Source organism: Silurus aristotelis (assembly GCF_946808225.1).
Source record: "Silurus aristotelis genome assembly, chromosome: 26".
NCBI lineage: Eukaryota > Metazoa > Chordata > Actinopteri > Siluriformes > Siluridae > Silurus > Silurus aristotelis.
The window spans coordinates 15642725-15660499 of NC_139599.1; the positions used below are offsets into that span (position 1 = coordinate 15642725).

At 36.4% G+C, this 17775-nt stretch overlaps 1 protein-coding gene across 1 annotated transcript; it reads right to left on the reverse strand.

Annotated features, from left to right (window-relative positions):
• Positions 1 to 10525: 10525 nt before the first annotated feature.
• Positions 10526 to 17247, reverse strand: LOC310720669 (uncharacterized protein; the record flags this gene model as incomplete). The annotated part of the gene is made up of 8 exons (XM_083531444.1): positions 10526 to 10563; positions 10733 to 10787; positions 11202 to 11267; positions 12624 to 12823; positions 12917 to 13141; positions 13361 to 13517; positions 15348 to 15378; positions 16964 to 17247. Coding segments are annotated over 8 exons (1056 nt in total), but the record flags the coding sequence as incomplete, so codon positions are not given.
• Positions 17248 to 17775: the final 528 nt, after the last annotated feature.

Here is a 17775-nt window from a genome sequence, read left to right on the forward strand (position 1 = left end):
AAAACATTCTCATCAAACTTCACTTCCTTAAACTGTTCTCTCACCTGCTTCCATCATATCAATCCCTCCCTTTCTGGTGATAACCCCCCCATGGTCTGTACAGGAGCCTGGCCCTGTCTGCTCCTAATGGACCTTCTGTCTGACCGCCCATCCGTCGCCCCTCTCTGTACTACCTCTGAATCCCAGGCCAAGCTTGTGTATGTGTGTGAGGACTACTCAGCCTTAAGTGCACCTAAGAGCACCCTCTTGAAGAGTGCAAGTCAGACAGCGATGGTGTTTAAGAAGTGGTCTGTCTGCACCACAGCCTGTGGTGAACTCATGAGTATCTATGCTAGGTATGCGTTTTCCATGACTTAAATGCTTGCCTTGAGGAATTTATCAAGGTCTCTGTTAAAGTCTTTAAGAAAGCCCAAGAGCGTGTGTATGTAATATCAGTTTTGATATTCCATCAATTGGATAAAACATTAACTGAAGTGTAGTGTTTCGGAGCTTCGTGGCCTTAATTCAAACCCCGCATTAAGACAGGCACTGCACATAAAACAATTCCAGCATAGCACATTAAACTCTACAAACAAGCTTTTTTTCCCCATGGTTCTCTCTGTTGAGTTGCTTCTTAAAAGCCTTTCTGTAACTAAGCCCAGACTTTGGACCCTCAACTTGACCAGGTGATAAATCTAGTAATGGCATTACACTAGCTCCTAAACTGCGTCTAATAGGATCCAGCCTGAAAACAACAACCAAACATACAGCAGTCTTCCAGTTGTTTCCTTTGAAAAAGAAATTAGCACAGACCCATGTCTTAGAAATAATCCTATTATACAAGAGCTTAGCAGCTCTCCCCTGTCTCAATAAGGGGTCAGGGTCTTAGTGACCCTACACTTTAGTGAGGCAATGAACTAGTGAATAACACAATAAGTGTTGCTCTGTCCCAACGCAGCAGCTCACACAACAGACGTTTTGTCCGGAGGGCAACTAAATACACTTCTCTAACAATCATTTGGCTTTGGTTTCAGAGAACTAGATGATACTTTAGAAAAACTTTAACGTCGGTTTTATTGTTTTTTGGGTTTTTTTGTTAAAACTGATTTCAGGCCCCGTAACTCCACAGAACAATGAGGTATGGAAGGAGGAATGTGGGTTTTTTCATGCGATAAGACAAACCACAGTCATGTTTTTAACCATCTGATACAACACAGTATGACAGTAGCAAATCAGCAGTTAGAACAAAAATCTTCATTAAATATAAACAAATTTTACAAGACAGGGACACGTACGCATATTTTAGCAAGTATTAAAACACTAATGAATTATACCAGGGGGAGTGGTGGCTCCAGCGGTTAAGGCGCTGGGTTGCCGATCGGAAGGTCGGGGGTTCGAGCCCCGGTATCGTCAAGCTGCCACTCTGGGGCCCTTGAGCAAGGCCCTTAACCCTCTATGCTCCGGGGGTCCCTTACGAGGGGAAATATCAAGGTCCGTGACGTCGGAGTGACGTGGGGCCGCCTTCCCGTGGGCTCACCACCTGCAGGAGGGAACATAAGGGACGGTGCTGTGAGGATTGGGCAGCAGTCGAAGGCGGGGGCCTGCTTAGACTGCTGCCCCCGCGACCCGAATTACGGATAAGCGGGAGAAAATGAATGATGAATGAATGAATTATACCATAGCACACGGATCCGGTGGAGACGGTACTCAGACAAGATGCTGTTGTCGATCGTTTACTAGACCAGGCCCCATCACACTTCAATTTCCACTATTGTGAATAGCAATAAAACCCTTCTAACAGTGCTGATTGGAAAGCCCATTAGAAGTTGATCAATCAAGCCAAATGCTTTGCTTAATAATTGATGACAAGCAATTTACACGCAGCCTGTTTGAAAGTTCTTTGTGTTTTTCTCAGGAAGCGTGTTCACAACAGTATTCAGTTTATTAACTAACATAGGCTTTCTATAAAACACAAAAAAGGAGGTAGGATCAGAAGTCTAACTACTACTCGCTGTTTCTTAGAAGTCTGAGAAATCTGTCCTTTGGATTAATGTATGCAAACAGCAGAAACTACTTTGCTTGGAACTACATTTTTAGAGCAAACAAAGTTGCCTCTTGGCACCACCTATATCAGCACCACTTAAGCTACAGTAGAAACAATGAATCTTTGTTTGCTCGAGTCAATGGACTGCTGTTCCTCACCCGGATAAAGAGCAGACAGACATTAGAAATCTCTTTCTCTGTCTCTACAATGTCAATCTGAAGACTCAGAGCCAGGCTTAGGCTCAGGGGCATTGTTATAAATTACGATGGCCGCAGACGACCAGTCTGTGCGGTGAGTCTGTCTCTAACCTCGTTTTCCCCTGCAACCTCTCGATGCTCACCCCTTTGATGTACGCCGCCATTATGCCTAATGGCCCTCATCTCACACAGGCTGTTGGGGCTTCATTAGGAGCTGATCAGGTGGCTGGAAGAACAGACATGTTCCTGATAAATCAATGCCAAAGTTTGAAGAGTTTGCAGAGAGACTGGAACCATATGGACCTGTGATAAGTCCTGCTCATCTGTAAAACGATGTGAATAAATCCAAGCTGATGGCTTCTATAATGGGCCAGAAGATCATGACTCGTTATCATCTAAAGGCTGTTGGAAATCATGCATATTTTCCTAATCAATGCATTTTTTCTAACTTTCGATCTATTTTCTGGAAAATCTACTTGCATGAACAATAATCACGAAAGCAACGGTTCATTAGCTGAACTAAATCCTTCACCATTGACTTGTCAGATTGATGACTGTCATCTCATCATCATACCACGATGACACAGTTCTAACAAGACAAATATCAGGGAGACACACACCACTTTCTTTGATTGGATCAGCACTTGGAACGACATTTCCATTTTTGGGGAGGGGGAAACGGTTTGAGGATTTCCTCCCAGTGTATCCTGGGGACAATTAGCGTACCAGTCAGCAAAACTAAGTGTGTCCATCTAAACCAATTACACAGCCTTAGTGGAGGCAACGCTAGCCGGTGGCAGGGCGGATGGCTCCTGTACTGATTAACCAGCAGACACATTGACCCTTGGTGCCCCCTGAACTCCCTAAGGGGGAAAACCACTGTCATAAACAATAAATCCAGCCCTTGCTCCACTTCAGCTTAGCCAAGACCTCCGAATAAGCAATATCCCATTAGACATGAAGTGAGTATGGATAATAACAAACATGGCTCCTGCTCCACTGATCTTTGTGACTGTTTATGTTACGGTCGGATCAGACAGTGATACAATACGGAACCAAACAAAAGGACGGAACGTGATGCGATTAGGAGTTTAGAGGAAGTCCTTTGGGCTTCTGGGTTTTCCTTTGTCTTGAAGATTCGGGGATTGTGAAATGGATGTGATTAGTAAGATACACTTCTCCGAGACTCATTTAATGACTCTAGGCGTACTCTATCAAATGTACGTAATATAACAGAGCACATAGAAGTCCAGTTATTGAACAAAGTTTGATCTTCGAAATAAAAAAAAAGAAGCAGCTAATAGCAATAGAACTGTTTATCTGTATTAAAGGATAATTAATACATACAAGTGGCATTACATAAATATGAAATGATTCTTGTACAAAATATTGAAAGTTTAATTGTGATAAAAAAAAAAATACGATTGCACTTCAAGAGCCAAAAAACATCTGGTCAGGTCTTTTTTTGAAATTTTTGAAAAGCACAAACAAATAGAAATTTGCTGACATGCGCTTGATTTCTGTCTCCTGAAATACCGCAGGCACATGCAAAACCTTTTGTGTTTGTAAAAACATTTTACTTCTATAGATTTTTTTAAAAATACGTCTAAAACGTGATCCTGTTTCGCTTTCCGCCTGCATCAAAATACATACATACCCTTATTGTGTTTAATTCAATAACAAGCACAAGCCGTTCTTCAGGCCTTCCATAACCAAATCAGAGGGAGAACAGGATCCATTAATACCCTGAGGAATGAGAAGTCTCTCCATTCCCTGTCTGTCAAAGAGAAAACGCATTTCACCATTTCCCTCTTGCCTTTTGATAGATCCCTTTGCTCCAGGCACCATTACGCATGTCAAGCTGTAACAGAATTTCCACAAGCTGAAGCACAGGTTAGAATTAGGAACCATTATCCTGAATCATATTTGAAAATGTCAGAGCCCAACAAAGCAGGAGGTGTGCTGTAGCTCTGGCTTCAGACTCAGTATGACGTACCAGGCACTGATTGTATTATATTAATGTATCAATTACATTAAATGTGATTGCCCTTTAACTGGGATCAAAGCTGGGGCTCTTGTTCAAGGAGATCATCAGATTAGACGGGGCGACAGATACATGGCTAAAATAATCAGCAAAGGGTGCTTGGAGGGTCATGTGCTGCCTGTTAAAAGCGTTCTTTTATGTTGATTCGATCTGATACCAGTGATGTTTCGGTTGTAGTAAACGACATCTGTATGGGATGCGGTTTGGGGGTCAGCATTTTCAGCATCATGTTTTATCATTTGGGTTTCTGCTTTTGTTTCAGCACTTCAGTATACTGATTTTGTTCAATGCAGCTTTTTATACAGCTTCATTTGGCTGTGTAAAATAGAAATGCATCAATACCATTACTGGTGTCAGCCCATTGTGTGATCTATTGTTTGTCTTCATACTCGCAAACCATTCGACATTATACAATATACTGGACATACAGGTGCATCTCAATAAATATAAAAAAAAAAGTTGATTTATTTTAATAATTCAATACAAAAAGTGAAAAATATATAAATTTATCACACATAGAATAATATATTTTAGATCACCTCACATGCATGTTCATACTTTTCAGTAGTCCAACATTTCTGATTTTTTTTAAAAAAATTTATTGGTCTTAAGTAATATACAGAATTTTTGAGATACTGAATTTTTGGATTTTCATTAGCTGTAAGCCATAATCATCAAAATGAAAAGAAATAAACACTCGAAATATATCAGTCTGTGTGTGATGAATCTGATGTGTATATAATATACGAGTTTACATTTTTTTTTATTGAATTACTAAAATAAATCAACTTTTTAATGATATTCTAATTTATTGAGATGCATCTGTTTTGCATAATTAATGATCAATGAATATTTTAATTACAATAAGAAATGACAGGCAGGTGCTCATAAAAAAAAAATAAAAAATACAAATGGTTACTTTTAAACTTTGGTTAAAAAAAGGTACTTAATAGTAGTAAAACTAAACACTCTGGCCAGGAGTTTTTGATTTCTGTGCAGCCTCTTTCTCAGCGTTGAATTCCTGCAAAATAGTGAGTTTCGAAAAACTTTTTTTATAAAGTTTTATAACTGCATAACACATGTAGAATGTTTGCTGTTGCATTCCAGAGCAATCACAGGGTCCACAGGTGCAGATGATTCCCATCATAAACATGTGAATCTCACATACTAAGCTATGTGCAAAAAAAGGACCACTAGTGTTACAACCGCATTAAACTGAAACGACGCTATCGCACAATAGGGAGGCATCATGATTTATCATTCCACCTCCACTACTTTAACTATAGTTTTGTATTTAAAAAGAAAAAGCTAATATTTAGCTTCATACTGTAACTCATATTAATGGATATCTAGGATTGTTAAAATGATGTTTAACATAATATATTATAGTTTTTAACTTACACAATATCTGATGCAGATCTGGAATTTCTGTGTTGCCTTCCATGTTATTTTAAAGCAATCTTACCTCACACTAAGTGCGTGTCCCTCAGACACCTCCTCATACCAACACGCCTCCTTTAAGGCAGGTGATCCATCATTCTCCATCTATCTCGCTCCTGCACTCAGACAAACCCTGAGCCGGTCGCCTCACCAGTCTGATGTTAACACACAGACTTGAGAGCAGCGGCCGAGAGAGAAGTGCTCCCTTGTCAATTTAACGCCATTACGGAGGGTGCAGGCTTAACGGCTGTCAGAAACACTTCACACTCACTCCTGCTCTCAGATAAAGTGTCTCTATATACAACAAGGTGGACAAAAAACTATACCAAAACACAGGAACAGAAAATTTTATTTATCCTGGTTTAAATACAGTTTATTTTGAAACAAGGCCATTACTGTGCAAAGATTTAGGATTTTTTTAGGCTAAAGAATAAGGTATATAATTAACCAATTATACCAAGCAATTGCTAATGAACATCGATTTCATATGTAGGTTGAATCACAGTCATTAACTGAAACAGAAACAGGGGTACAGGAGACTTTAAGCTGGGTGAGGAAAAGCCGAACTGTCTGTGGAAGACAGTTTCATGTCGCAGGTCACACACCGTGGCAAGATGGAGCAGAAACCACTGGCAGAAACGAGTGGGACTGCAGCCAAAAAGTCATACCTCCAACATGGAAACAAGGCAAAGGGACTTAACTGAGCATCACCAGAACCCTGGATACCTCACAATTAATTCCTTTGGGGTTGTTTGGGGAGGAGAGATGACTGAATCAAATCAACTGGTCACTGGGGTTCTTCAGAGATCAGTTCTTGGACCGTTCATCTTTTGTATATACAGTCCATCACTGGGACCCTTCATTCAGGCACATTGTTTTTCCTACCATTTTCTAAACTGATGACACACAGTGCTATCTCTCATTTTAACCAGATGATCCAAAAGTCATGGTGGAGGTTAGGTTTCCTACAAGAGGCATGGTGGAGGTTTCCTACAAGTTTGGGGCTACATTTTTGCAAACAGAGTTGGATTAAAGTAGAGTGCATAGACTTGTCCATCAAGCAGAACCACCAGTAAGGCGTCTGACTGACCCTCAATTTATTCTGCAGGACAACGACAATAAAAATACTGCCAGTGTCAGTTAATACTATCATCAGCACAGAAAAGAACAAGAATTCCTAGAAGTGATGATTTGGCCCCCACAAATCCCTGATCTCAACATTATCGAGTGTGTCTGGCACAAAACTTCTAACCATTAGTATACCATCTCTCGTTCACACCATCATTAGGTTTGTGCAAAGTGCCAACCAAAATGTCAGCAAAACAAGTCAATTATTAGGGAATTAATCACAAGGTACTATTTACCTGTTCAAGATTAGTGTCTTAGAAACAAGGATAAGAAACAAGTATGCCACAATTTATTGAAGTGTATTGTATTTTATGTTGAAGGACCCCTTTAAAAGCACCTTCCAGAAGCCTAAATAACAGCATCAAAAAACAGCACACTTTATTAGAAAATTGTATTGCGTAATCAAGAGTTTTGGAAACGTATGTGATCAGACTCCGGTCTGTGCTGCCGCCTAGTGGACAATTGTAATACCGCAGCTCAAAATTCCCATCCATAACTCTGGGGTGGCAAATCTTTAAAGCTGGGTTTAATATTATTGTATCATTCATTTTATTATTAGCAATGGTTAAATACTATGAATTACATACTATTGCTGCAATTGGAATTGTAAAATGTAGACGAATAAACCATTAGAAAAAAATATTAAAAAAGTTTGATATTATAAACCGTTTATAAAACTAATTAGCACTTACCTTGGTCTCATGGTTTCATGGCCTCCACACACTCATGGTCATGGTTTTAGGCTCAGGGTGATTTCCTTCTTCGTAACAGTGTCTCTTTTTTAAACAACGTAGTGCTTTTATAACAGTGGTGGTGAGTGTTCGCGTCATCTTTTTCATTGGGAATAATTGGCGCAATTTCTGTGTCCTATGAATTTATGACTCAAATTTATGACAATTTGACTCTATGAAAGAGTCAAATTGTCAGGCCCAATTAGCAGTGGATGTAAAATGATGTTTATCTCACTGGCTTTATGGTTATATACTCAATTACACTCTATGGTCATTGTAAATGTGCATTATTGAGTAACTTCATGACTTCATGCTACACTGCAAATCTTGTGTGTCATCCATTCAAATTTCCTGACCCTGAACCACAGGCTTGCATTAGTTACTGTACATTTCTAACTCCCTCAATAGCCTTTTCCTCCCAAGCCAACACCTGTGTAGTGTGAGAGGATTACTTACCTCCACATGAAAGCTTTTTCTCCTTATCATTCACAGAGCACATTAAAAACAAACACACCAAAAAATAATCAGGTATAAAAAATGTCTGTCATCCCTCTGAATGCATCACTGCTCACTTTCTATTCTAATGTAACCCTTCGAAAGAAAGAAATGATGAATTTATATCATTCCAAACACCTGATTTATTTACATTACGAAGGATTCAACTGTCAAAAGGTTTAATAGAGAACTTCAGTGATTTCTTGTGCTTTTTTTTATTTTTTTTTTACATAGTCACTTCTAAAGTAGGGAAGGAATTATGCTGTTACAGAAAAACTGGAAAATGAAAGTAATGTCACACAAGGCAAAGCATGACCAAGCCAATGGTGATGTTTTTCCAATGACCGCATGCCCTGCAATGTTTTATTCCTCTGCCACAGTCAGTTTTAAAAAAATAAGTTGTTTATACTCACAAAAAGCTCCTCCATATAACTGATGTTTCCTTTGCTGAATCTTGTTTTCTTAATTATAAATTATTATAAATTGTGTAGAGCATCTCTCTCTCTCTCTCTCTCTCTCTCTCTTTCTCTCTCTCTCTCTCTCTCTCTCTCGTGTTATATATGTGAGGTATGAAATGCACCAGAATATCTGTATACAGTAACAAGACTTACACAATGGTAATAAAGCTTTTTATTTGTGTATCCCATTAATAATTCCTGCACAACATAATACCGAACCCTAATTTTAATTTGTAATATAAACATTGTACAAACCCGATTCCAAAAAAGTTGGGACACTGTACAAATTGTGAGCAAAAAAGGAATGCAATAATTTACAAATCTCAAACTTTTATATTTTATTTACAATAGAATATAGAGAACATATCAAATGTTAAAAGTGATACATTCTGCATTTAATGAGAGCTGCACATTCCAAAAAAGTTGGAACAGGTAGCTATAAGAGGCCGGAAAAGTTAGATGTACATATAAGGAACAGCTGGAGGACAATTTGCAACTTATTAGATCAACTGGCAATATGACTGGGTATAAAAAGAGCCTCTCAGTGTGGCAGTGTCTCTCAGAAGTCAAGATGGGCAGAGGATCACCAATTCCCCCAATGCTGCGGTGAAATATAATGGAGCAACATCAGAAAGGAGTTTCTCAGAGAAAAGATTGAAGTTATCATCATCTACAGTGCATAATATCATCCAACGATTCAGAGAATCTGGAACAATCTTTGTACGAAAGGGTCAAGGCTGGAAAACCATACTGGATGCCCGTGATCTTCGGGCTCTTAGACGCCACTGCATCACATACAGGAAAGCTCCTGTAATGGAAATCACTACATGGGCTCAGGAATACTTCCAGAAAGCATTGTCGGTGAACACAATCCATCGTACCATTTGGCATTGACGGCTAAAACTCTATAGGTCAAAAAAGAAGCCGTATCTAAACATGATCCAGAAGCGCAGGTGTTTTCTCCGGGCCACGGCTCATTTAAAATGGACCGTTGCAAAGTGGAAAACTGTTCGGTGGTCAGACGAATCAAAATTTGAAATTCTTTTTGGAAAACTGGGACGCCATGTCATCCGGACTAAAGAGGATAAGGACAACCCAAGTTGTTATCAGCGCTCAGTTCAGAAGCCTGCATCTCTGATGGTATGGGGTTGCATGAGTGCGTGTGGCATGGGCAGCTTACACATCTGGAAAGGCACCATTAATGATTAAAGGTATATCCAAGTTCTAGAACAACATATGCTCCCATCCAGACGTCGTCTCTTTCAGGGAAGACCTTGTATTTTCCAACATGACAATACCAGACCACATACTGCATCAATTACAGCATCATGGCTGCATGGAAGAAGGATCCGGGTACTGAAATGGCCATCCTGCAGTCCAGATCTTTCACCAATAGAAAACATTTGGCGCATCATAAAGAGGAAGATGCGACAAAGAAGACCTGAGACAGTTGAGCAACTAGAAGTCTGTATTAGACAAGAATGGGACAACATTCCTATTCCTAAACTAGAGCAGCTTGTCTCCTCAGTCCCCAGACATTTGCAGACTGTTATAAAGAGAAGAGGAGATGCCACACTGTCGTAAACATGGCCTTGTGCCAGTTTTTTTTAGATCTGTTGATGGCATGGAATTTAAAATCAACTTATTTTTCCATAAAAATGAAAATTTTTCTTAGTTTAAACATTTGATATGTCATATATGTTGTATTCTAAATAAAATATTGAAATTCGAAACTTCCACATCATTGCATTCTGTTTTTATACACAATTTGTACAGTGTCCCAAATTTTTTTGGAATCGGGTTTGTATATATATAAAAGAAGGGCATCCAGCGTAAAACATGTGCCAAATCGAACATGCAGATCACGAAATGTTGATCCGCTGTGGCGACCCCTAGAGGGAAAAGCCGAAAGAAGAAGAAGAAATATATATATATATATATATATATATATATATATATATATATATATATATATATATATATATATATATATATTCTTTTTCTTTTTTTTCGTCTTTCAGTTGTTTAATGGCCTCAGATAACATATCTGTAGTTGAAAATCCATCCAGATAACCATATTTAAAAACAATAATCATCGTACATTATATTGTTCATAAATGAAAAAACAAATATGCTGTATTCTTTGACTAAGCCTCTGGTGTGCGCTGTTTAAGTTTATTATAACGCTTGTTTTATATCACAGTTATTACACTTACCGACAGCATTTATGAATTCAAGTGGTGTGTTCTGGCGTCCAGATGTGGTACATGGCTGTTACATAAAAAACATTCATTAAATATGTAATAATTCACAGTGTCTTATACTTTTAACAAAAAAATGATTTTAAATAAGGATAAGATTACATAACACTACTGTAAGAAAGGTTGTAAGATGTACGCTGATCCCACGTGCATTAAATATTAGCATAACTCAGACCACAAAATAACTGTATATATATATATTTCTGTTCTACTTCAACTAAAATATCTTCAGTAAAGAAAAAAAGGATCAACCCAGCCATTTCGGTTGCACAAGCCAGTGCACTCTTAGTGCCGTTCCCAAGCTCGGATAAATGTGGAGGGTTGCGTTATGAAGGGCATTCAGCGTAAAAACATGCAAATCAAACATGCGGATCACGAATCAGAATTTTGTAACGTAGTCCATAACCTAAACCTGACAACTCACCTGTGTCTCTTGTTCACTTTGTTTACTAATTTCTTCGCGCCGTGAGTCTGTTGCTGGATTCTCTTTCTAATGAGGTAAAACAAAGTACACAGAATTCTGGTCTATTATATACATTAATAATAAAATTGAGCATTCATGAAAATATATATAAAAAAACATTTAATAATATTTTTTTTTTTTTATCTAAATTGTCACTCTAATCATTATACTGCAGTTAATATGTACACTGGACCGAATTCACATACACAGAATTCAAAGTTAATTGAATTCTGGTCTACTTTACTGCATACACAAATTCAAGAAAAGGAAAAGAAATCAGTGGAAATGTGTTTCCATACTTACATGTGTAGAAGGTCTCTGTTTACTTTTATTGTTTCTATTGAACCATTCTAAATAAGTTAAATTTATTTTATTAATTGTTTTACATTCATAATAAGAGCATCATCTTGTAAAACAACTTATTTATATATAAAGTAACAAATATTCTTACCTTTAAATAATTGGATCTGTATTTAAAAAAATAAAACATAGTTTAAGCAGTGTACTTATACAACTCCAGAATTGTTTAAATTATATAGTCTCATCAAATGAACAAACAAGGATGAATTAATAGAAGAAAACATTCGATATCTCTTTATTTTCAACTCAATGTCACAATCACCATGGACAGTACCAAAATTTCAAGGCTACAAAATTTGCTGCGAAACCTTGAATTATGGTCCTGAAGGCACCTACTCAGGTTTGGGTCATTGCTGTTCGGCCAATTTAGCCTTACTTCCTGTTGGAAACTTCTCTGTTAGATACAATAATTACAGGAAGACCTCATGATGTTATCAATTATTTTAAAAACATTTTGAGGCTCAATCTGAGAATACATTGTTAACTTGTTTATTTGGTGAAGATACGTGGTAATCCAGGGGTGTCCATGGAAACATGGTTCAAAAGTTGACAATAAACAATCCTCCTAATAAGACCTAAAGTTGAACTTTAGAGCATTAGGAGCACTTGTCCAAAATCTGGTTAGAATGTTCCCTAAACCCTCTTTAATGCATCCATCAGAGTTCACAAACTGACAAATTAGCCGTAATAATAAAAAAATATATTATAATAATGATTATTCTAATTATTGCATTTATTAAAAAAAAAATTCACAATTATTTAAAAAAATCTTTTTACTGTTTATTATGTTGAAGCATTTAAATAACTCTGGAATTCTGGATTGTATACTTAATAATTGCTGGTATGAATATGCAGAAATGTATATCTTGTCTTCAGAATGAACAGCAATATATTCTTAATTTTTTGTTGCTTTTTCCTCTACATGAGAACATATTGCTGGTGAAAGATCATATCAGTTATACCTTTTTAATGGGTATACATGAATAAGAGCTTGGAAAAGCAAACTTTTGTTAAAATAAATACCTTTGTTTTTGTTTTTATCTGTGTTTTAATATTGTTGATGACATCAGCATTCCTCTTGCATTGCAGTAATCCCTGATCTTCATAGAACAGACAGTCATATGTGATCATATTCTCTCTGGTTACGGCTCTGCTGCTGTCTGATACTAAACACTCTGGATCAAACGTGTGATGGAGCACCACCAGAACAGCAGGTTTTGTGGCTTTTGAAAAATATAAAAATATTAATTTACACATTTTATATAATAAAGTTATGAGTTTTAACTACAAATTAGTAAAAAAAGATTGTTTTCTACCTGAAATTTTATGAAGACTTTTCTCTGCTGCTTCAATGTCAGTTCCAGCTCGTGACACAACAGGGCAGAAAACCAGAATAAAATCACATTCATCCACTGTTTTCACCTCCTGCAGGCAGGGTGTGCGCTTTTTTAGCCGATCCATAAAATACTTATGAGAATTCAATGTTTTTCCAGTTACATGAATAAAGAACTTGTTCCCGAGCAATACAGGTTTTATATTTTCTGTAAATAAAGACAAATAATTTGTATAAATAATAAAACATTTATTTCCTTGAAATGCTCAAGTCAGTGTGGGCCTGTAGGAAACAAACAACAACAAAAAGTTTTTGATCATCATTTCTGAAACATAAACGTGATGAATCATGGTGTCTGATTGATCTGCAAATTACATACTATTGCTTTGTTGTGAATTTGAAAAAAGCTTTTGATGTGAATTTGTACCAGCAATCCTTTGATCTTCTGAGTTTTCCCTTTGATTTGTTTTATCTTCTGAACTTGTACTGGGCTTTTCACCTTCTGGTACAGTATTCATTGGCTTTGACTGATCCGTCTGAAACTGCTCGTGCGGCTCATCACAGTTGCTAGCCATCTTATTTCGCTACAAGACACAAACAAATTGATAATGAAATATGAACAAAATTCTTGTTCATTGATGATCATTCATGTGTCCGAACTCGGGCTACAAAATAGCAATAAGCATTACTACTGTAACTAATGTCCTAAATTATTTGCGTAAATAAATTCAGTAAAAAGGAAATAATAAATAAAATGTAGCTATGTTTTGTTATTTTAAAATTAGTATGTTAATATGTATAATGGACCCGAAATTTTTATTGTTGATAGATAAAGATAATTGAATTTACTAACCTAAAAATTAATGCATACACATTCAGAAAGAATAAAGAAAAGAAACACATGAAAATAAATGTCATGTGTTTTCATACTAACCTATGTGGAAGATCTTTGTTCACTTGTATTATTTATATTTAACAATCCTAAATAAGTAAATGTAATTATATAAAGTTAAGTGAATGTAATTATATCACATACATGATAATATTATACTATTTTAAACAATTACTTAATATTTTTATTTTATAATATTTTTTATGTTTTTGATTGATAAAATTCTGATTGTATACTTAATCATTACTGGTAAGAATGAAACTTTATGTGAAGAAATACATGTCTCATCTTTATAATGCTACAAACAGCTATATTTTTTTAATTTGTCTATTTCTACGTGAACACATACAGTATTTCTTGTAAAAAGTCACAGCTGTTATTTCTCATTCATGGGAATAGAAGGAGCTTGTATTCATAGGAACTTGCAAAACACGGCATTACTTGGTTTTTGCAAAGATCTAGATTTGACCATAGTCAGGAAAATATTTGATAAGTTGAATATTTACTAAATAAATAAATTTGAACACTTAAATGTGGCAGCCATGTATTCCAAATCCCACACCACATCTTTAACATTAATTAATACTCTGATTGCGTACACTGTTTTTTCAGCTACACAAGGATTTAATGGTTGTTGTTTTTTTGTTTTTTTTATCTTGTATATTTGTTTGCTACTTTAATCCTGGTCTGTTTGTTTAATTATTATCTCTGCTATCTATTATTAAATCTGTCTAAAACTGCAGCCACATCTGTCTAGTGCCTTATATGTATTCAGTAGACTAACTCTGTTTATAAAGAGGAAAAGAAAGAGGAAGTAAATTTATTTTTTTTTGCTTTTCCTGTTTTCCTTTTTTCCCCTTTAGAACTCTTTAAAACAATGAATACTGTAACAGCAACAGCGTCACTGTTATAGAAAACAATATAACAGAAGTACAGTAGCACAGACATTTTAGACAAACTTGTAAGAACCCGTGCAGATAAAATAATTCACTTACATCACACACACACACACACACACACACACACACACACACACACACACACACATGATCATTCACACACACACACACACGCACACACTCACGATCATTCACACACACACGTACACACACACGCACGCACACACACGCACACACACAAACACACACACACACGCACACACACACACAAACACAAACACACACACATACACATGATCATTCACACACACACACACACACACACACACACACACACACACGCACACACGCACACACTCACGATCATTCACACACACACGTACACACACACACACACACACACACGCACACACACAAACACACACACATGCACGCACACACAAACACACACACACACACACACACACACAAACACAAACACACACACACACACACACACACACACACACACACACACACACGCACACACACAAACACACACACACACACACACACACAGCCCCCACAACATAAATGAATTGAATAAATAAGCAAGATTTTTGTATAATGCATGTAGAAAATACCTGCTGCTGCTCCACTGCTCTATCAGAATGACTGTGCAAACACACAACACACTTTCACTTTTGTTTTCAATAACTGAATAATTCATCAGTATGAACTCTCTCACTGCCGGCTTTGTGTAACACTTGATTTTATAGACTCACACACACCCTGAATTTGATGCCTGTTTTAGGATTGAAATAATTTGGCTTGATTTAAGTGATTATAATTCAGCAGTGTTGAACTCTAACATCAGCAACTATAAACGTTTATTTGATTACCACCTACACATCATGTGCTCTGGAGGCAGATGTGTCACTCAGAACATTCATTATGTGTTTTCTATACTAAAGGTGGAATCTGATGTTTTAATACCACTATACTTTCAAACATTTATATAATATTTTCACTAGATTTTAAATGTATGTATTGAAATATTTAAATGTATGTATTCTGTTTTCATTGTGTGATCATCTTTGTTTCTGATTGTTGACCTTGAGAACATCATAAAGGAAAGGGAAATTCAATTTTTTTTTTTGGTATGGGTTCAGAATTTGGCTTTTTTTTTTTTATATGAATTTTAATTGGAATGAGATTTTTTTTTAAATAAAAACCCAACATGGCCTGCTTTTTACAGGAAAATAACCATAATCCTATAAAACCATTTTCTTTTGAATTTTGACTTAAAAAAAAAAAAACTACTTTTTTATAGAAACGCATAAACATATGTTTGTCTTCAGATCTTGTTCCCAATTATTCTCTTACCAGCTTCTTTCATGAAGTAAAAAATAAACAAACAGAAATAAATTCATTATTTTAGAATGATCCTGAAGGAGAAGTGTTGGTTTGACCATCAAGTTTGTTACATAAAAACATCAAACTTCATATCAGCATATACATTATCCAAACAATATTATATATGAGATAAATGAGTACAGTAAAAGACTTGGAAAGTAGAGTAGAGAGATGAAGTGGAGGACGGGGAAACATGTTAAAGTTTGGAAAAACAGAACTTATATATGCAACAATTAACAAATGAAATATATATATATATTAACAGTAATATATATTAACAGTTAACATACTTCTCTACATTTCATGCAAGGTAATCTTCATTTCTTTTCTCTCTGCCTCCATGGTGACCCCTTCTTCATGCACTTCCTGGCTTCCTATCTCAGTATTTACGTTGAGTTGTTGTACATGTTGCTCCATTGCCTGATTTTTGGGTTTTCTCTTTATCATTTTATTCCCTGCTTCATCAAGTTTCTTTCATTTCTCACTAATCTTTTCCTCAATCTTTCCAATCTGAGCAAACGTCTTCAGATAAATGTCACTGCTATAGAATTTCTCACTTCCTTTCATCATGTTCTCTATCTTCTCAAACAACTCGGAGACTTGTGAACCACCTCCACTCTCCTTAATGTTGAGACAGAAAAACCTGTTCCCACATTTTTTTAAAAGGGTCTGGACCTCCTCATTTTCTGATTGGATCAAAATCTCAGTATTTTTTCTCTGATGTTCATCAGTAATAGTAAAAAGTATTATGGTGTTTCTGTAACATCTTTCTCCAAACATCTCCTCCATCTTTGGAATAATCACTTTTAATTCATCTTCTATATGAACTTTGTTTGTGTAATGCCTCACTGGTATGACCAGGAGGAAGGCATGGGGTCCTGGAGAGGACATCTGGACACAGAGATCTACATCTTGTCTTACTCTCTCCAGAGAAAGTCCAGGATTGAACCAGTCAGGAGTGTCCACCACAATCACCTTCTTCCCAGCCACCTCCCCCTGTGTGCTCTCACTCTGCTGGGTGGATGTAGATGTAGCTGCAGTTGCAGTTGCAGCAGCCTGGATCTTCTCCTCTATGCCCAGGATGCTGTTTCTTGCTGAACTTTTTCCAGCGTCCTTTCTTCCCAACATCACTAACCTCAGTGGAGTTTCTGAAAATTTAGAATATTTTACATCTCAATGAAAAGAATAAAAAGGTGAAAATGCATGTTATTTGTGCTTCTACCACTAGGGTTATAAGAGAAAATATTAGTTTTCTTTTATTAGGGAGGAGTAAACGATTAGGAAGTAATGTGGAATGAATATAAATCCAGTCATAATAATACAAAAATGTAATTTTAAAAAGTTCAATTGCTCATGTTATATTAGGACTCTGCAAAACCCACTTTTGAAACCACCGCTTACCAACTGCATACAGTGTAAATTTCAGAAAAACAGCGTACATACTTTCATACGCATTTTTCTCCAGATCTTGTTCCGAGTTTTTTGGTTCTTCTAAGCTTTTGTACTAAAAAAGAAGATAATGAAAGATGATTTTGCAACAAATCTAAGATCAGGTATAATGCACAGGTTTCTTGAACAAATCAAATCAAATTTAATTTTAATGTATTTTTATTTCTCTCAATCCTTCACTTGTAAACCTTTATGTCGTTGCTAACA